General features: G+C 34.4%; 1 protein-coding gene across 2 annotated transcripts; it reads right to left on the bottom strand.

Moving 5' to 3' along the window:
* Positions 1-1,237: 1,237 nt before the first annotated feature.
* On the bottom strand, positions 1,238-9,820 carry LOC113274554 (beta-amylase 2, chloroplastic-like). Of its 2 annotated transcripts, none has more exons than XM_026523927.1 (9): positions 8,617-9,820; positions 7,512-7,823; positions 6,300-6,350; positions 5,923-6,126; positions 5,513-5,707; positions 3,755-3,919; positions 2,695-2,955; positions 1,872-2,090; positions 1,238-1,783 (listed from the first exon to the last, which is right to left on the bottom strand). In XM_026523927.1, exons 1-9 carry the CDS (start codon positions 9,022-9,024, stop codon positions 1,547-1,549), a joined length of 2,052 nt encoding a protein of 683 aa, XP_026379712.1. In that variant the 5' UTR covers positions 9,025-9,820; the 3' UTR covers positions 1,238-1,546. The 2 variants fall into 2 exon arrangements, with proteins under 2 accessions (XP_026379712.1, XP_026379711.1); XM_026523926.1 differs by having other exon boundaries at positions 6,300-6,377; positions 8,617-9,817.
* Between the last annotated feature and the right edge of the window lie 11,363 nt (positions 9,821-21,183).

The following is a 21,183-nucleotide window of genomic DNA, read 5'->3' as shown; positions in this document are numbered from 1 at the left end:
TCTGGATTTGTTATTATTGCAATATACATTATTGATCTAAATCTCGTCGGGAATCTAGAAGAGCTCTCTGAAACCGCTGCTTATTTGCAAAAGGAATTTGAGATGAAAGATCTTGGTAAAACCAAATGTTGTATTGGTTTACAAATTGAGCATTTCTCAAATGAGATATTTGTCCATGTATCTACTTTTACGTAAAAAGTCTTAAAACGATTTTACATGGACAAAGCACATCCGTTCAGTTTCCCAATGGTCGTGAGATCCCTTGATATGGATAAAGACCCATTTCTCCTTAAAGAAGATGGTGAAGAACTCATTGGTGCAGAAGTACCATATTTAAGTGCAATTGGTTTAAGTGCAATTGGTGTTGTTATGTATCTTGCAAATGGTACAAGGCCTGGCATCGCCTTTTCAGTTAATTTATTAGCAAGATACAGTTCTGATCCAACTCAAAGACACCGGAATAGTGTAACACATTTATTTCGATATCTTAGTGGTACTATTGATTTAGGTTTTTTTTATCCTTGATCTGAATCAAAACTAATTGGATATAGAAATGCAGGTTATCTTTCGTATACATATAAAGGAAGATCACAAATTGGATATTTGTTCACTTATGGAGGTATAGCTATATCTTGGCGGTCAGTAAAGCAAACCATTGCAGCTACATCTACAAATCATTTCGAGTTATTAGCAGTCCATGAAGCAAGTCGTGAATGTGTTTGGTTAAGGCCACTGATACATTATATTTAAGAATCATGTGAACTTCGTTCAGTTAAAGACTCACCAACAATACTGTATGAAGACAACACTGCTTACATTGCACAACTAAAGGGAGGTTTCACCAAAGGTGATCGGACGAAGCATACCTCTCCAAAGTTTTTCTTCACATATGATCTACAAGTACGTCCAAGTAACAATCTAGCAGACCTCTTCACCAAAGCATTACCAACTTCTTGGTTCACAAGATTGGAATGCGTCGTCTTAAAGATTTGTCAGCCAAGATTTACTAAAGTATCCATCAAGGGGAGCATCCATTTAAAAGGTATTTTATCAGATTTATCGCGCTATACTTTTTTTCCTTCGTCAAGGTTGTCTCACTGGGTTTTCCTTGTCAAGGTTTTAACAAGGCTGCATATACGTGTCCAACACTATTTCTAAGTCTCATTTTTCAGGTTTTACTCTCTTGAGCTTTCCTAACATTTTATAGTGACTTAGACGCAGTGGTCATCAGGGAGAGTGTAATAAACGTGTATATATTAACTAATAATATCTAGGGCAAATCTCGTTTATTACCGAGATGCCCTTGTGTCTAGCCATATAAATTGAGGCCGTAATCTTAGTTTATTTTACATATTCAATAAGAATTCTTCCTCTTTTTCTCTACTTCTCTATCTTTCACACTACATTTTTCTTTCTAGCAACTCAACAAGACAGCTAAAATTAAGCATGAACAAAATCTGAAATAAAAGGGAAAACGAAAGAAAGAAGTTCTTTTGCAGAACTAAGTGGTGACATTATACAGTGTAACAACGAAACATAGAGATAGTCAGATGGATGTCGTACCATGCATCTTCTTCACAAAGTGTGCAAATTCCTCAAAGTTTGGCTCCTCCATAAGATAAGATGACAGCCGAAGGTATGTGAATGCGACCAAGTGTCTTCCATCTGGATCATTTAATGGCTTGGCATTTTCTAGTATCTTGTTGTACCCTTCACGGTCATAGCAAACAAGAGCGTTCTCACTGGCCACAGGAATGGAAGCATCCCATGCAGCATTCAGTACCTAAGAGTAAAACAAACACAAAACAATTAGGTCTGAAGTTGTTCAAAATTTTTAATGATAACTTCAAGACGAATATCTTCTTCATTACCTGCCAAACCAAACCCTCTGGGTCTGCAAGTGCTTCTGGGAAGTCTTCTGCTTGATCTAAAGTACGAAGTTCGACACACGTGAAGTTTAGTGCAGCCTCATGTTTCTTTAACATTGCCGCAATTGCTGAATATCCATCACGATTGCATGAGTTATAAAACCCAGCAGTCAACTCAGCAGCATGGCTTGCCGTCTTATACCACCAGTGGACTCCTGACAACTGGTTCAACAAAACACAAACGAGTGATAACATCAAACTGAAGAAAGAAAAACAAACAAACAAGTGAACAAGGCAAATTTGCTGGTAACTTGGACCAAACTTTCTTCAGGAGGTTGCTGTGGAATGGTACAATTTTTTTCTTTACCAAGTAAGTGAGCCCAAACCATGGACAAACAGCAACAGTAAATGATACTATATTTTTTAATCACTGGTAAACATTTCACTAACAGAAAAAGCATACAGTGTATACTTTTTCTTTTCAATTTACTCAGCTAGTAAAACCTATGGGTGTGGACCGAGAAATTCCAGGTCAAACAGAAATGCTCCAGCAACCTCACAACATGCTATAAACTATTCATAGCATAGAAGTTTATTTTTCAGTCAATTATTGTGCATTATCCTCACCTAATGCTTGAACCAGTTCCATAGGTGCTTGGAGGAGATAACAGCAAGTTACTGATCCTCTCAAAGTCTGTTGGTCTGAGATGGGAAATATCATATTACCATCAAGATTCTATTGGTTTTAGTGTAATACTATGGCAGACTGTAAGGCTAAGTATGCTAGGAGCCGGCAGGTTGATGTAGTTTGAACATGTTTATTTACCTTTACAGCTATACTGGTTCCTTCAAAGGCCAACTTGGCCAAAGACAGTACACGATCAGCATGCTCAATCAATATTTGTGAATACCAGTTGAGGAAGAATCGTCCATAGTAGCTATCATAGTCACCTCCATCGCAAAAGAACCCGGTCTCATGTGGTTGTGAAGTGTAACAACCTGCATTTTCTGGTCCATGAGCCCAAAAAGAGTGGCCTCTTGCCTCTGCTGCATTTGTCAAGTTCTTCATCAGGTACTTGTCATAACACTGAAACAATATCCAGAAAATTCAAAAGGCTTAATATATACATCTACGGAAATAAAAGATCTAGCTAACACATCCTAAACAGAACCAATCAAGACGTTTAGGCGGATGATCAGGTGGTGGTAGCGCGGACCATATTAGGATGCGAAGATTGTGGCATAACTAATATTGAGATCAAATAGTTCGGTAACCAGAATTTGAGGCTGCACTATTCAACACAGATGACAGAAACCAAGCTAACTACTAAAAAGAGAATGATATAAAAATAACATAACATAAAGACACAAGTGATACATGTAGTTAATAAAAATACTTTCGGATCCCCTGACAACCTATCTTCAATTTTATCACATAAAGTATCACCACTGATATACTGGGTGTAATGTGTGAATTACAATACCAATATGTAATCTGACATATTGGTGAATATAAGAAAATAAGGATCAGCTATACTAATGCATCATATCAGTTTGGGATTTATATCCTAAACCTAATTCGATAAACAAGAAAAAAGGAGATAGTGGAGAAACTGATTACTTTTAGACTTTCAGTTTTAAGATTGCTGCATCAGCCTTCTATGTTTGTGGATATAGCTTCCTTAGGGTGAACTTCCTTTTGGTAGTTTGACATTCATAATTTTAAGCATGTCTGTAACTAGTCATAATTGGAGATTTCATACAACTATCAATCCCCATGATCCCACTTTTTTTAGAATTATGCACATCACTAGTAGTCCAATTTGCAATGCTGATTTTAACTAGTTGGAATTGACACTAACATAATACGTAACCTTGTTGATTACCTGGAATTCCCCAATGCCTGGGTATCTCCATCCGTGCTTTACAGGGTACGATGGGTAGCGCAGCTCCCCACATGGTCCCAATCCAACTTCAATTTCAGAAATTACTCCTTGTTGAAAGAATTCATCAAATTCTACACGGAAGCTTCTCATGTAATCAAAATATACCTATACTTATAACCAGATAAGAAATATCAGTTCAGAGTCAATCTAATAGGAATTATAACAAGCAAGGAAGTAAGATATAATATAGAACACAGAACCACCAAGAGTATCCAATCTAATGAGAATTGAGTCAATTGACCCTTCACTTGATCCTACGAGGGGAGACATGACTAATTAGGGTCAACGGATCAAACTAAGCTACCAACTCTTCACATTTCATGTTACCAACATAATTCAGGGTCCACGTGAAATCCTTTCTCCAAACAAATTTAAGGAAGTATTAGGGCTGCACATAGGTCGGGTTGGGTCGGGTTTGGCCTCACCCGTCACCCAACCCACTGATGGTGGGTAACAGAAGTTGTCACCCGCAACCAACCCAACATTACAATGGGTCGATTTTCACCCGACCCACATTACGGTGGGTTGGATCGGGTGGGTGGTGGGTTACCCACCATAAAATACAATGAACATTACATTAAGAACCCAATTGAAATAAGCCAACCCAAAATTAATCTTAGGAAACAAAACCCTAATTAGTATTTACAAATTACAATGATTCCTAGTCTCACCTTTGGTTGTTGGTTTACTGGGGACGATGTTGATTGATTGCTGCTGGTGATGCTGTGAATTGATTTACAAAGCGAAGAGAAAATGAAAAAATAAACAGAGCCTCTGAGACTGTCGTTGAAGGGAACTGATTGAAGACTCTTCAGTGAAGAGAAGCTACCGATGAATAGGTTTAGGCATTATATAATATTACTTCAATGGATGTGGTTCATCTAGGATAGGTAATCTAAGGGTTAGCATTAATTTAGAAATATTTAGGTGGGTGGGTGGGTTGGGTCGGGTGAGGGAAGTTGTCACCCACAGTCGACCCACCATACGATGGGTTTTGATGTTTTGACCCATAGTCGACCCTCTCCTAAGTGGGTTGGGTCGGGTGCGGATAATTTCAGGCGGGTGTGGGTTGGGTTGGTGGGTTGAGTCGGTTTTGTGCAGCCCTAGGAAGTATCTTAAAGAAGAAATCATAGTAAAACATATGAATATATTTTTGATGTGGGTCGTTGTTTGTTGTGAGCATGTGTGTCCAATCATAATATGGAATGTGTGATATGCATTTAGTAAAATATCAAACAATATTTGCAATGAGTAGATACTAATGATTTTGTTTCCTTTCAACAAATCCCATGAAAAACAATGTTTGATTTTGACTAACTCAAATGCCACATGTATTATTATAATTGATTCCACATGCCCACATCGAACAACAAGCCACATCAAACACTTATTCATATGATGGGTTTCAATCAGTTTACTAATATACAAGTATGTCTCTGCATTCTTGTTCCCTCCAATCCTATTGTTATTAGTTAAAATATTATGTTTTGAGATGTTAATTTGTAAAAGTAGCTGGCAGTCATCAAACCTGCAGCTTATGAAAGCATGGATCCTGAATTTAATAGACTACCTATTGCGTGCATTTGAACTATGTGCAGTTGAAGATTAGGGACAATAAAAAAAGGGAGATTCCTCTCTCAGTAAAGGGTTACATGAGAGTTCATAAGGAAACCGGCATAGCATGACAGACTCCATTACCTCAACAGCTGTCCGGCCTCTCAAAACACGCTCCTTGTCTATCCCCCAAGAAAGACATTCAGGGTTCCGCCTTCCCTCCTTATCCGTAAAGAAAATGTCAGGATTGTTGCGACCAACTTCTGCTACCCAGTGAGGCAAAGGGATGCAGACATCATCTCCAACATTGCCTCCACACTCATGGAATGACAATACTACCTACACCAATTCAAATTCAACAGCCTCTCAATCAAAATCAATCTAGCACACCTGAATATTAGCTAAGGCTTAATTTTAGTTGTCTGAACAAGAGAATCCTAAGACAACTTATCAAAGGGATAATTGGACAGACAAAAATCTTTGAAAACAAAGAAACAGTATTATCTAAACTCTTAAATGCATAATAACAAAGAAAAAAGAGGCGCACAGCTCACCTGCAACTTTAAGTTGAGATCACGCACAAGTTGAAAGAGTCTTTTATAACCATACCAGTTGTACTCTTGTGGAGCATGTGCCTCTACAATACCCCACCAGCAATCAACCATCACACCATCAACATTAATCGATTTTAAGGTCCTCAGCTGTTTTAACAAACCATCTGGATCAACCAGTTCGGACTTCGAATTGATGATGCCCAGCTGTCATCAGAAAAAATTACATTTAAAGTAAATCAGTGTGGACCAGGACAATCAGATATAAAGAGAACCTGCTATTCCAGAGCAACATTACTTGCCGAGTAAACAAAACTTGTTTCCTTAAAACAACAACAAAGAGAGGGAAATAGAGGATGAAGGTTTCATAGAAAACTCACAGGTAGCATCACATAAACTGGAACATACGGGCTGCTGGCAAAATCCCTTTCCTGAAAGTTTGTTGTTATATCCATTATCTATGGGGAGCCAAGAAGAAAGAATCAAACAGATATAAGAATATGGAAGAAAAGCTTTGATTCATAGGCTTATAGAATGAAAAAAGGGATACAATGGCATTGGCATAGAAAGATGCAACTTAACAAGGATAATTTGATATGAGTAATACATCCTAAATGCTGCCAATATAAGATATAGTTACTCATAACTCTAACAAGAAAGAATTATCCAACTGCAACACAAAAATGTGAAAGCCAACTAGTACTATAATTGGCTAAGAGACACAAAATTGAAATGTCACTGAGGCAACTTACCATCTTTAGTTAACCACATGATAACAATGATAGACTTTAGAAATGTCATTACATATAAGTTGGTATTCAACTATTTGATGACATATCAAAATAAACCATCTTCCAAACCCAAACAAAATGACTCAACGTTTCAGCAGTAAGCACAAGTCTGCCACTAGCAAACATATTCTCTTTATGCAACACAAAAAAAAAACATAACCCCTACAAGATGTTTACATTTAACCCAATATTGTCAACTATTAACACCTCCCTAGTTTCATAACTTAAATCATTGCTGAAGTAAACAGGATGACAAACATTTATCATATAATCCCAAATCAATTTTCAAATTGGACAAAACCCCTCTATTTCACTCCAATGGTCCTCGCTAGTTTCAGTCTTGCTAAACAATTATATTAACCAGTCTAGTATTCTAGTACAAAACTCCTAAATCAAGAAACAAACAAATCACTGGAATCAAGAAACTTCAAGATAGATAGAGATAGATAATTCAAAAAAGTAACATACCCCATCAAGATTCATATCCTTAATATCCACAACCTCCATACAACTATTAACACCTCCCTAGTTTCATAACTTAAATCATTGCTGAAGTAAACAGGACGACAAACATTTATCATATAATCCCAAATTAATTTTCAAATTGAACAAAACCCCTCTATTTCACTCCAATTCCGAGAAAAGAAAGGTCCTCCCTAGTTTCAGTCTTACTAAACAATTACATTAACCAGTCTAGTATTCTAGTGCAAAACTCCAAAATTAAGAAACAAACAAATCATTAGAATCAAGAAACTTCAAGATAGATAGAGACAGAAAATTCAAACGATAAAACTAACATACCCCATCAGGATTCATATCCTTAACATCCACCACCTCCATACAACCATCAATAAGAGCCGGAGAATCATCATTGACTTTCTCTCCCGCTTGATCACCCACCACCGCATTAGCAATTGTACTACTTCTACTTGTACTAACATCAACATTACTCGGTACAAAAACAGTCTTCATTCGACCAGCTGATCGATGATCAACCAAATTTCTAACACCAATAATACTCGGTGTTACTGGTGCTGTACCACCACCACCCATTTGATTACTAGTAATCATTAATGCTGCTGCATTTGTTACTGTTGTTACTGGTTTTGTTGCCTGAAAACATTGAACAGATAATATCCCCATTATCACACTGATTCTTTGAAACAAAATGAAGATCAAAATATAAAGGGAAGACTCTTATTCAGAGTGTGATCGTTTTTGATGGATCCAAGAATGGGGGAGTGAGTTTCAAGATTGATATCCAGCCATTGGATCTCATTTTGGGCGGGACCCTGAAAAGAACTTTACTCTCAACCGTCTCCAACGGGAAGCAGCTGCTGAGAGCTGAAGTTAAGTACAATCACACTTTACTAACGTGCGCGCCGAGATTATTGCGGCGTACGGTAGTATAAATAAAGTGTTTCTCTTTTCACGAGAAAAAGGTCCAACTTCCAACAGAAACTAGGACACGTGTCACTGACAGCTTAGCAGGAAAATGATAGAACCAAAGAAAGACTTATTCACCGTATCCGTGGCAAAGAAGAAAGATAAAAAATGTTCTAAGTACACCCAGTATTTTAACTTCCAACACCCATTTCTCAGTAACATACCCCAAGAAGAGGATGCCGGTCAATGTGCAAGTAAATTTTGATGGCAGCAAGACTCCTCTCATATTCAGAATCTAGACCACTGGTGAATGTGCCAGTGAAAATTCTGAATCTTCTGATGGCAACAAGCCAAGAGCCCAAGCAGAACACTCCAATTTTGGGAACTCAAAGGTGTGAAAAATCAAATTTTGGGGTGTAAAAATCCAGAATTGGTCAAAGAGAAATAAAAAAATGGAAATAATTTGCAGTAGACATTTTAAGTAAAGAAATGAATAAAGGGCACCAAATGTACTACTAACCTGAGAAGAGGAAGAAGCAGATGGGAAAGTGGTACCATCAGGAAGAACAACCCAACCAGCTTCTCTAGCAAGAGAAGCAATAACATCATTAATATCAGCTCTTACTCTTAGATTATAATTACCATGTCTTCTTAATCCTGTTAATATCTTTGCTGTTATTGCTCTTCTATGTCTTTCTCTTAATTTCGTTCTTTCTTTTTCTTCTTTTGGTCTACTCCTCCTTATTCCGCCACCCGCCGTTGTTGGTGTCGACGGAGTATTATTATTTGAATTTCCGTTTCTTTCTTCTTCTGCTTCGTCTCTCATCTCAACATCTTCTTCATCTTCCTCTTCTTCTGCATCTTCGTGGTGGTGTTCCATTGGTGTAACTACTCCAAACGGACCGAATTTCTCGTGTTGTTGTGCCATTAACGAATTCAATCAATAATTTATGAAATTAAACTTGGAATTTCTCAAAAAATTGGACGGATTAAAGAAAATCCCATTAATAAAAACCCTAAAATTGACCTTTTACCAGATCTCTTTTTCCTGGCGGCTGAAAAATGAAACTATTGGGTGAAATCGGGGCAGGAGATCTCTGAGAGGTTCGACGATGCGAGGTGGTGAAGAGGGAGTGGTAGTGTCAGAGTTTCTAGGGTTCCGGTGGGGGATTCCGGTGGTCTGAGAAGAGATTCGCGTGTGCAGAAGGAGGAGGAAGGAGAGAAAGGGGGAGTTGAGAAATCTAGGGTTTCACGCGTGTGGCCATGCGTGTGTTTGGGTTTATGTGTGAGTCTGTGACACGAATGAAGAACCTTATGCGAAGTGAGAATCATCTAACGGCTGTGATGATTGACACGTGTTACACGTGCGGTTAGTTCGGATCAAGATGGTACCCGGGTTTTGAGGCTCTTTTTTTTATTTTAACTAGTGTATGGCAAAATAAATGGACCAGTGGAAGAGATTCGTGTTGACCTACCTAACCTCCTTGAGCCTGATATATACTTAACCACGAGTCTCTCATGGTTAACCTATAGCGGCCTATTGAAAGTAAACAGTAAAGGTAAAAATTGTACGAAAAGCAAGTGAAAGTAAGGGTAAAAATTGTAAACAGCAAGTGAATTGGAAACCGACTAAAGCGGTGAGTCAAAAGGATCCTATGGCTGCGTCAACTGTGGCGGAGCCATGTATCTAACATTTTTTGGTTTGAGAGCCGTTGGGCTGAGTGTGTGCATATTCATGTTTTTTCACTGACTCAGTCCCCACTGTAAAAATGTTGGTCACTATTGAAATGGAATGTAAATACACTTATTTGGTAAAGTGATATTTTCTATTGATTTAAAGTGTTTGGCTCGCTAAATTTATACTATCATTTTTTATTTACTGTCCGGAAGCTAGGTTATGGATCAGTTACACGACCAAATCATTCAAATATGTCACGTACTTGCAGCTAATCATGTACTATTACCTCTTCACGCCGTTCCAAGTGAATTAAATATTGTAGATTGGAACTTGATGGAAGTATTTGGCATGATTTATAAGTGCCGATACCAGTCCTATTAAGAGGGGATACCATACCATATAAGATAAAATGATTTGAACATTTCTGGCCGACCGAATGGTATCTCCTTAATAGGACTGGTATCAGCCCTTATAAATCATGATCGTTGGAACTTGATTTCTCTCGATTTATCTCTGTGTATATTGTTAAAGAAGACTTTGAGATAATGGAGAAAACCATGCAAATGCAATCAATGTCAGTAGTCCTAAGTACTAAATCCTGTGTCGTCTAAATTTATTTCTTTTGTGTAAAAGAAAAATTAAACTTAATAATACCGTTAATGAAAATGATATATCTGCCTTATTTAATGGTATTTTAAGGTAAATCTCATCAGAGTATGCTATGTTAATTTGGGAATCTAAAATACATTGTTGCCGGAAAATTTTTTTTAACTTGTTGGTGGTGTAGCCGGTGTTCTCCTTTCTTTCTTTCTTTTTTTTTTTCTTTTTTTTTTTAAATTAAATGCATTCCAAAAGGCTAACTTACGGAGTTAGTGTTCCTTATAACAACCTGAGTAGAGCCATCTAATGTTAGGCTATTAAAAGCATCCCTAACATTTGATTTATCTACTGCTATAACATAATTAATACAAGAAGGAGGTACTAGAATATTATTCATAATGTCACTAGTGAACTGTCTTGATGGAATATTATTCTTGTACCAGAAGTTCAAGAATCTTTGTATTTCTAAGCCTAATTGAGTTTTAGTTTGATGTTTTTGTTCAAAGACTCTGTTACATCTTTTCTTTCAAATAAACCAAGTTTTTGTCAAAATTATTTCAATAGATATGATAGAATCTAATCTCCCTATCCTTGCTTTGCAAATATCTAAGAAAGAAGTTGTACTATCTGAGTTAAGAGTTATAGGATTTGGCTTTATAGCCTACACAGACTTGGCATAAGGACAAGAAATTAGTAGATGTTCTATGGTTTCAGCAGTATTACATCCAAATGTACAGTTAGGATGAACATCTTTCATAAATTTAGACAGTTGCAAATTTATTGACAAAGCTCCACGTAAACACTTCCAAGCAAAGATTTTGATTCTTTGGGACGCATTAAATTTCCAAAAATTGCTCCAAAAAGAAACAGGTCCCTTGTGTCTTCTCCTTTTGTTTTCTTTTAGTGGTTAATTGCACCTACTTAGTGGTTAATTGTAAAATGAATACGAATAGTAGTCCCTCGGCTTCCATTAAAGGAAAATGGGTCATTTGTCCAAATATTTTTAAATCACGGTTCAAATGGACGAGTAAAAAATAATTTGGGTGAAATGGCCAAAAAAAATAGTAAGTTTCATCCTAACTTAAATTTAAAAAATAGCAAGGATGAAACTGGATACATCCTGTGTGAATTAAAAATAAGAAAAAATATTTGAAAATGGGCACGATGAAACTGGTTACATCCTGCCTATTTTTACATTTTTGTCCATTTAAACAGTATCAAAATCTAATTGTCCATTTCACCCAGCAATTGTTGATTTTGGTCTTTTAAACCAATTTTGTGTTCCATTAATTGGAAAAATGTGTCACACCATTCGATGCTATTCTAGCACATTTTGATTTTGGCACCAAATTTTCAAGTAAAATTAAGGTAGTATTCGGTATTCCTCATGTAATCAATGATGACTATTCAGCCAGTCGACATTTAGAATTGCTAGTTTTGTAGTGAATTTCCATGCGTTCGTCCATGGATTGTTGTTGGTGTCTAGACGTGGGAAGTATTGGAAGGAGCCTAAACTTAGTTGTTGTTAGGGTAGGGACTACTGGACTAGGGAGACTTGGAAAAACAGAAGTACGATCAACACTATAGTAAATGGAGTCATGGACAACCACTCAACTTAGCTTAACGAGGTTTGTGTTTTTGCGTTTATATACCCAGATTAATAGCATATATCCAATGAGACAAAACCCGGATTTGGGTAAATACCGAGATTAATAGCATATACCCAATGAGACAAAACCTGGATCACGTTAAAGTAAAACTCAATACCCCTTAATCAGTTATTTTCAAAATGGCAAGTCTACTTTTGTTTAATTAACATTAATAATCTGTTTAGGTTAATGAACTTAGTTAGTTAACTATTTGAATTAAAATTCTAATTAGGTTTTATTTGGGTTAAACTCATGGATTATGTGTTATGATTTTTGAAGAATTTTTTTCTTTTTTTTTTGAGATTTTTTTTTGTAACTGAAACGAAACTACACTAGCCAGACACTTCTACAAAGGGAATTGCAAACCTGCTGGGTGATTTCACACTCAAAATTACAGAAGGAATCAACACTTTCCGTTCTGAAAGTATGAAAAGTCGGCAAGGTCGACAAATTTGGGAGATAACAACCATTAATAGCGGTCATGCTGATAATAAATCATAATGACAGTTATAGGACTTTTGACATACATAGAAAGGTGTTACAAATGCATGATTAATCAGCAAGGTATTAATTTCATAACCTGCCGACTAAACTATAGTTGTCAAGATCGATAACTCCGAACACCAACGACTAAAAATCTTATAAACAGGGTCGTCACGGTTACATACAAAATAACCATGCCGACCAAAAGCAAAAATGTACACAGAGAAACCGTTTTATGGCAGTTATTGGTCGGCAAAGTTCAAGTTTTCAAAACATGATGATCTTAATTACTACAACACTAGTCGGCTTGGTATAAGGATGAATACTGTGACGATCCTGTAAATGTTAATTTCAGAGATGAAAAGTCGTCACTATACTCAACCTAGGAAGATAACGACTAATATTAGTTGTCAAGGTAGATGAAGAGATATCCTGACGACTTTTCATAACAATTTGGAATTATACGGGATATCAGACTGGGTATGATTTTGTACCCAATCTCAAATCGAGTATGTAATCAGTTTGAGATTGAATGCAAAATCATACTAGTCTCATATCCCGTATAACCAAACTTCAGTTCCATTTTGACTTTTTTGTTTTGTGTTGTTTTGATTTTTTTTTTTTTCTTTCCTTTTTTTTTTTGATTTCATCACATAAAGTTCAAGTACAAAAATCATAGTCAGGGAAATTTGGTCGGCATGGTTGTTTGGTGATCTGTTGACTGACTGAAATCATACTCAGGGCAATTTGGTCTTTTACATATTTTAGACATCCCTTAGCACACCACCTTGGATGGTTTAAATTTTGTATACCCCAATCCGGCCAGGTTTATATAGTCGAGAATTCAATTCATTCTTATATTTTTATCAAGTTCAAGGAATTATACAACTATTTCTTCTTTTAAGTTAAGGGTAATCAACCCATACTATATGATCAACTTTATTGAGAAAGTAGGACGGTGGAGAAAATTGAAATCTAAGCCTTATAGCATTGGTGGTGATTGTATCCTCGATAATAACCTCTTTGGCACCTGTGATACGAATCTCTATATAGAAACAATATCATGGGTTAGAGAAAACTCTCGTTTTAGCATGGCTATGTATTTTAATGGAACTGGGAACTAGATTTCAATATTTGGTTGTTATCAGCGTTCTTATGGGATGTCCATTAAAAGTGATTGTGTTGTTTGAAAAAAAATATTTTTTGCTAAATTTTTTCCTTTTATTGTTTTACAAACTGAAGTTTCTTTGCTTAAAGGTTTTGCGTCTTGAACTGCATGTGTTAGAATATGGGCACCCAACTCAAAACTAATTGGCAATGAGTGGAGAGGACATAAGGATTATAAAATGCAGTATTCTAGATAAGATAAGACCCAGACGATATGGGACTAATAATCTCAACAGCTTATGCATTCTTAAATCTTATTAGTCGTTTACAATTAAGAAAAAGAAATGTGGTGTACTATGATTTATAAATACCATGGGAAATAGTAAAGACAATGGGTAATTGAATATATGTCACATCATTTGAACATGTCTCCGACATTCGCTTATATTTTCAAACCTGATAACAAGGGGTACCGAATTATTTAGGGGCGTATCAAATTCCATATAAGATAAAGAAAAATCTACCTTTTGAATGGTATACCCTCAAGCAAATTAGCATCCCTATTAGCAGCCATGTATATTTTGGCATCGACTATTCTGGCAGAAAGGTGTGGTTTGCATGTAATCCTCAATGATTTCACTGTCGATAATTTTCTAATATATATGTTGTTTGTGGTGTGTCTTAATTCGTTCATCAGTCACGTACAGTCTTTTGATACTTTTCCCGTGTCTTTTGACTTTGGAATGAGATTTTGTAAAATTGGTCGTCCTCTAATTATAAAGTTTTAACATGGATACAAAAAAAGACACATCGTGGGTTGGATGATGCTGTAAAAACAATACGTTGTGTCAATGATTTAAGTGGTTTGAAGCATGACCACTTAGTTACATAGTTATTAAGGATGAAACCGAAATATCACATGGCCACTCGTTAAAGAGTGCTCACAAATTCAAACACCCAAAATCAGATCTTTTTCATGGACAATAACCTTAGTTGGTAATCATATAAATGAACTTCCCCGCCTTTCAAATTTTTAATACGAGGTTATTAGGATCAAATTTTTATATGTATTTAAATAATTTATTTTTTAGTTTATCTTTTTCAAGTTGAATGAGTCGCATGACAAATTTCTTTATATCTTTTTAAATCACTGTCGAATAATTATGATGAGAAAATTTGAGATGGCGGTGAAAACTAAAGTGAAAGTGTCATGACTGGCTGACAATTAATTAGAGAAATTTCGAAGATTGTATTGGAGTTTGGAACTTGATCTTACCTTTGCTTTTTGTCTGGCTAAGTCACCCCTAGAAATTGATATCGTTTCTAAGCTTATTACTCAAGATTTTGTCTCGGCATTTTGAGAATTTTCTTTTGAGATTCCATTTTTAACTTCAGTTCTTGAGAATTTTCTTTTGAGATTCCATTTTTAACTTCAGTTCTTCGTGCTCATTAGACACGTCTACAAAAATCCTTCTGATGTTGATGCGTCTTTAATGGCTCTGAATAAATACAAACCAAGGATTTCATTCACGACCACAATTACCATAATTATATATTGCACTGTAATTCATTATATATATATAGTTATTATCACTTAAAGCGACGAGTTTATACTTATAATTTTTTTAAAAAATTGAATCATCAACTTATTATGTTAACAAGTTTGTTTTATGAAATTTATGTTTTCTTTTCTCGTATGGAAATTTCTTTGGAAGTGTAAACATGATATTATTTCAAAAGTAAACATTCACTTGGTTAATATGCGATTTTTTTTCTTTTATTGTTATGAGTAATTACAATTTCGAATTTCAACTGTAAATTGTTAGCTCAGTATAACCAATTTGAAACAATGGAAACCTATAAAATCCTGAAGCGAATGCATCTCCTCCTGTATAACCTAAAATCATTCCAAATTCACAAGAAGAAGAAAATATACAAGTGAAATTTACACATCCGATGCTACAAATTTGAACTACGCACAACCATTTTGATATAAAATGCAGGATTGCCTAGATAATCCTTAAACGTAGGTGCATGGAGCCTATGCACCTTTCTTTTCCCTCAGTTTGATTCTGTCAAATTTTAGTATTCATCTTCTTCAGTATAATTTTTCTTATCTCTAGTAAGCTTCTTCAATATAATTTTTACCTTTTCCGATCAAAAAAGAAAAAGTATTCGGTTGTAATTTTCGGTGTAGAATTTTAGCAGAATATTTTTAGGTTACATTTCGATCATATTGGAAGATTGAATCAAATTATTTGTCAGTAGAAAAATGGGAACCAAATGATGCTCAAAAAAGTTCGTTGTTGACTAACTTCAGCTTGGGTTTAGTAGTTGTCATATAATTAGTTGGTAATCATGCAAACGAACCTCCTCATGCCTTATTAATGTCCATATGAACTTGATGAAGTTGTTGGGATCAAGTTTTATTCTAGTTTATAAGGATGGTAATCTTTTCTTTATATAATTTGTTTGCTACTGTTGTTTTTTCTTAAGTTGAAGGAGTTATATCACAAGTTCCTTCTATTCGTTTTAAATCATTGTCAAACAAATATCCATACTGCTGAGGAAATTTCGGGATGACGGAGAAAACTAATGTCATAGAGCAGTCATATTATCTAAATTGCAGGCCATTTTCCGAAACGACTTACAGAAACTTCAAAATAAACGAAAAATATTAAAGCAGATGAACTTTTCCAGAGATGATCGCTTGAGTTTTTTACTGGGATAACAAGTTCAAAGGAATATTATTTTATTTTATTTTATTTATGCTAATTATCAATAATGATGTAGTGTTGTAAAGAAAAATATTGATTAAATTCTTTTAATCTGAGAGTAAATGGATACTCAAACGTTTGTTTATAGTAAACAGTTACAAATTTTAAATCTAACGGTAAATATCAGCTGCAGGTAACCTAAAATGGCACTTCCTTTATATACAATAATAATTAGCATAATGATAAAGTCGTGTAGTGAAATTAACGAAGCGAACTTGAATATTTATATGCTAATTTCCAACAATTAACATATACCATATTTTTGTAACTTATAAGGATAACAAGAATAAAGTGTCAGTGGAAAGTAGATATACCAATTAATTTTATATCATAGCTTTATGGGTTGATCTCTATTGCATAGGGGTAGCTCACATCTACTAATTATTATATCTTATAAACAAGCTAAAAAGAATGCACATAAGCTATTGTAAATTTTACGAATGAGGCCTCGTTCCATAAAAACGGAGAAAAACGTCTTCTTATTTGTTAACTCTTTTTTGTGATAAATTTATAATTCCCTTCAAGAATAAAAAAAAAAAAAAATCGATGCGGTTTTTATTTTTAAACGTATTTCCTCGGTATGTTTGTATATGGAGTTAATAGTCTTCGATAATATTTTTGTACTATTTTCGATTCAATTCAGATAAGATACCTAGCAACTTCGAAGGACAAAAAGTAATTCGGTAGTTATAAAAATGTAAATGTAATTTGTTTTACAAGAAGTTAGCTATGTTAAATGACCAAACTACAATATTTACTAATTAAGATTTATATAGATGGACCTAAGGAAGAGATTTTTTGGGTTTTAATAGTGTATTTAATTTTAGGCTTGGTATCAATGAGTCTGATGGTTAATGTTTAGTATATTAGCAAAATGTTACTGCCATTAAATATTGAAATTGGGTAAGTTGATAAATCTGTTAGATGTTGATATTTATAAAAAAAAAATAAGTTGAATTACAGTTGATGTATGTGGTTAGGGATTACCTCTTGTTAGTATGTACAATGGTACAAGTGTACAAAACAAGTAAAGGTAATAAAAGTGTACACGAAACAAATAAAAGGTAGAAACATAGATATGCGGAAATTGACCAAAACAAGGGAAGCTATAATGTTATAGGTGCAATGATGTTAATTTAGCGGAGGGTTTCACCGTGATGTTCATGCAAATATGTAATCTATTGATCTTTGCACCTAAATAAACGTAATTGAAAAAGTGAAAATTATGTTGATTTATTGTCTTTGATTTATGAAAAACTTAAATATTTTTTATCTATTGTTGGAAATTAAGGTATCAACCAAATCATATGAATTTGTCATGTACGCGAAGAAATAGTTATTGTGCATTTGAACTTGATGAATCCTTTGCATGTGCTTATACTTTACATATACGACATATATGAAACTATTTGGTATTATTTGTTTACATGCATGAAGATGAGATACACCACCAAGGCACCAACAATGTAATGGCTAAAGATAATTTAATAATTTGAGATGCTGGAGGAAACCAAAGCCGATGTCAAGTAAATGCTGATTTTCTTTGCTCAAATTATTTGAGATGTTTAAATAATCTCTCTGATTTGCGTGATCTCTGGATTTTAGTTAATGAAACTGATCGAGCAGACACTAAAAACAAATCCATGATAAATAATAACGTTTGTTTCCCCCTTTTCTAGAAAACAAATTAGTAGTACATTTTTGTGTTAAATTTCAAAAAATGTGAAGAATTCCCTAACTTAAATCCTTTATTTTTGGTTTACTTTTTCAAACAAAGCATACTATTTACTCATAATAAACTATTCATATTAACCAGTTTAGTCACTAATCTGTATCTTCTCTCCATTTTCTTTCGGTGCGTATATTTATTATGTGAAGATTTGATTACGCAATATCAAGATGAAGAAAAACAAGAAGGGTATTAATAATATATCTGATTTAGGATTTCCTCTACATCGTTTATTCTTTTGAAAATTCCAAATAAGATTACACTATTGATTAAAATCACAGTCTCACTCTTGTTTCCTCAAATTGTGTACAAACAACGAAGTTTCTCTTTTTGGTCTTGAGGCTCTACCGGTATGTAGTGAATGTTCTTTTGCTTCCATGAACTGTCAAAAAGAAAAGGAAAAAAGACTTTTTGTTTCACAATTTTCATCTCTTATTGCAATGAATTCATTATTGTAGAAGTGTGAAATAGAATAATTCACATAACAAAAGGTGTCATTTTCCTTTTTCTATAATGTTTGTGCAATCCATTGAGCTATCATCTTTGGTGTTCTTCTTATAATATTTGTGGATTCTTTATTTACAATGTCAAGTAACTAAAAGTGATCTAGCTGCGCTTAAGAAATACAAATGTAATTTGCTTAGTGAAGTTAATAAAGTTAAATGATCTAAATCCAATTTTCATTGTTTAAGATTTATATAAATTACCTTCTGAAAGTACAACCAACATGTAAATTATTATGCACATTCCAGAGTACAAACTACTAAACCAAATTTTTTTAAGGGATATCCGATGCATATTTTGTTGGTGTTTACACAGAAATGTGCCCACTGAATGTGCCCACTGAATTTTATCGTGTGGTCTCTATTATTGAAGGAAATTATGCATGGCTTAAACAATACACCGTAATTAGAAGCTTTTTATGCATCCAATAGGCGAAGTTTGTGTTAATATGATCCGTAGGTTCAGAAAAATGATTCAATTACTTTTAAGATCAATTGGTCCTCGGATCGATCATACCATTTTTTTAGCCTAAATTATCCTATTTAGTCGTCGAATATGTTAATCATGCAATCGCACATCTTCACACCTTGGGAGTTGAATACATATTCCACTCAAGTTTGATGTTGTTGTTGAGAATCGTGATTTTTACTTTATATACATGACGGAGGTGAAATGGAATCATTTGCTATTTCTGTGTGAAGATGCATGAACTACACCAATAAAAGTTTTCGGCCTTTAACGTACTAGTACATTAGCTGATCTCCAAACTGTTGAGTAGTTTTAAGATGCTGGAGGAAACCAAAGCCGAATTAAGGATGGTGGTTTTTGTTGTTTTCTGGTTGGTTCATTAGGGTGGTTAAGGCTGCAGATAAACCAAACCGAAGCGGAAAATCATATTAAACTGAACCTCCAAATATTATCAAAAACTCGGCTATGTGCGCATTGGTTATCGATGTTTTTTTATTTATAGGCGGACCCTAACAACAAACTGAAACCATTGGTTTTGACCGATTATAATTCATTCATTAAATACCTTAGATCTATAACATTTGTTTCATCAATTGTATTTTTTATTATTTTTTCTGTGTTGTCAAGTGAAACGTTTTACATAAGTTTTTTAATTAACTTTAAGCTTTTTCAAAAAATATTATTAATAATTTTTTTTTTTAAATCTAAATATTTGCAAGAAAATTCCAACAACTCCTAGAAACAACCGGGTAAGAAACAACCTGGCTATTAGATTTAACCTGGAGACTTGTTAGGAATTTATATTATTGTTGCTATAAGCCTATATAACATAATAAATGATATCAAGTTTTCGTTAGAGGTATAAACATTGCACCCAAACTCCTTAAACTTCTCGTGCAACAGCTTTAGACAGAAGATCTGGAACATAGTTAGCTTCTCTAACTAGTGGCCACAAGTTTCGATGTTATTAATTACAACAGTGGATGCGACTACGATTTCCAGCAAACCTAATTCAATATAAAACTGTGGGACTTTGGGTTCGTTGTTAAGACAATTTCCGCCAGCATATGTACAAAACAAATGCCCAAAAGGAATAACTTGAATATCACTAGGCACATGATTATCTAGTAATTCATACAAGTCAACTTTAAATAAAAATGATCTCGTAAAATGATTACATTAAAGAAAAATAATCTTGTAAAATGATTACAGACCGATCTTATATGGAGTTTATTCATATATGGAATATTCTAACGGAGAGGTTTTACTGTATTCCATGTTTCTTGTCCCAATAAAACAATAAAGCGTAACCAATTATTATTCCATTTATATTTATGACTTACAAACGAAAACATAATCATGGGATAGTGAGCAAATAAAAATATTGGGTATGTCGAGTTTACTTGTATTCGGTTGTACGGGAAGAGTCACCTTAGAGAATTTATAGTGTTTCTGTTTCTGGTGAAGTAAAAAGTCAATCTCAGAAGTTGGAAGCAAAAGATTAAATTTTTTACTGCTAGAAGTAGTTCTGAAATAATATCGCCAGACTGACTTCTTTATTTTTGAGTTCCAGAAATCAAAAAAACTACTTAGCATTGTACATCAAAACACCCAACATATTAATATCTCCTTCGACATTTTCTTCAGCCTTTACATTAAAATTAAAATTTAAGAATTAAACCCAAAGAAATAACCTAAGAATAAACCATTTCGAAATCTAACCAAAACTTCAAGAAGTCAACTTTAGTGTGAGGAGACTATGAGCATTTTTGAACAATTTTCATATTGCCCTGAAGTTAGGTCTTGTTAAGGGGATGATACGAGGAAAATATAAATGTGCTCAATAGTAATCCTTCCATGGATATTAACCAGTCACCTTTAGATGCTACTCATGCAATTGTACCTCCTCACCCTTATTTGTTTTTCTTGATCAGTAAAGCCCCACATTTTATTTGTTCATCTAAACTCCATGAAGGTGTGGAGATAAGTTCTTTACCTTTTTAATAGTATAATTGGTGTATTCTTGTGCCCATATACCTAAGAATTTACCATAAGTTAGGCGAACTATAATACAATCTATTTTTTTTTCTTT

The sequence above is a fragment of the Papaver somniferum genome, chromosome 4, assembly GCF_003573695.1.
Source record: "Papaver somniferum cultivar HN1 chromosome 4, ASM357369v1, whole genome shotgun sequence".
NCBI lineage: Eukaryota > Viridiplantae > Streptophyta > Magnoliopsida > Ranunculales > Papaveraceae > Papaver > Papaver somniferum.
The sequence above is the reverse complement of the archived record's forward strand: the minus strand, read 5'-3'. Positions and strand labels throughout refer to the sequence as shown.

What these genes read in the sequence shown, in the direction of transcription:
- LOC113274554 (XM_026523926.1), bottom strand. Translation starts at nt 9,024, where the DNA reads ATGGCACAACAACACGAGAAATTCGGTCCGTTTGGAGTAGTTACACCA. An exon ending in GAGGCCGGACAGCTGTTGAG is followed by an intron (nt 3,920 to 5,512) that starts GTAATGGAGTCT and finishes TTATAAGTATAG; the next exon opens with GTATATTTTGATTACATGAG. An exon ending in CAGAGGGTTTGGTTTGGCAG is followed by an intron (nt 1,784 to 1,871) that starts GTAATGAAGAAG and finishes TTTTACTCTTAG; the next exon opens with GTACTGAATGCTGCATGGGA.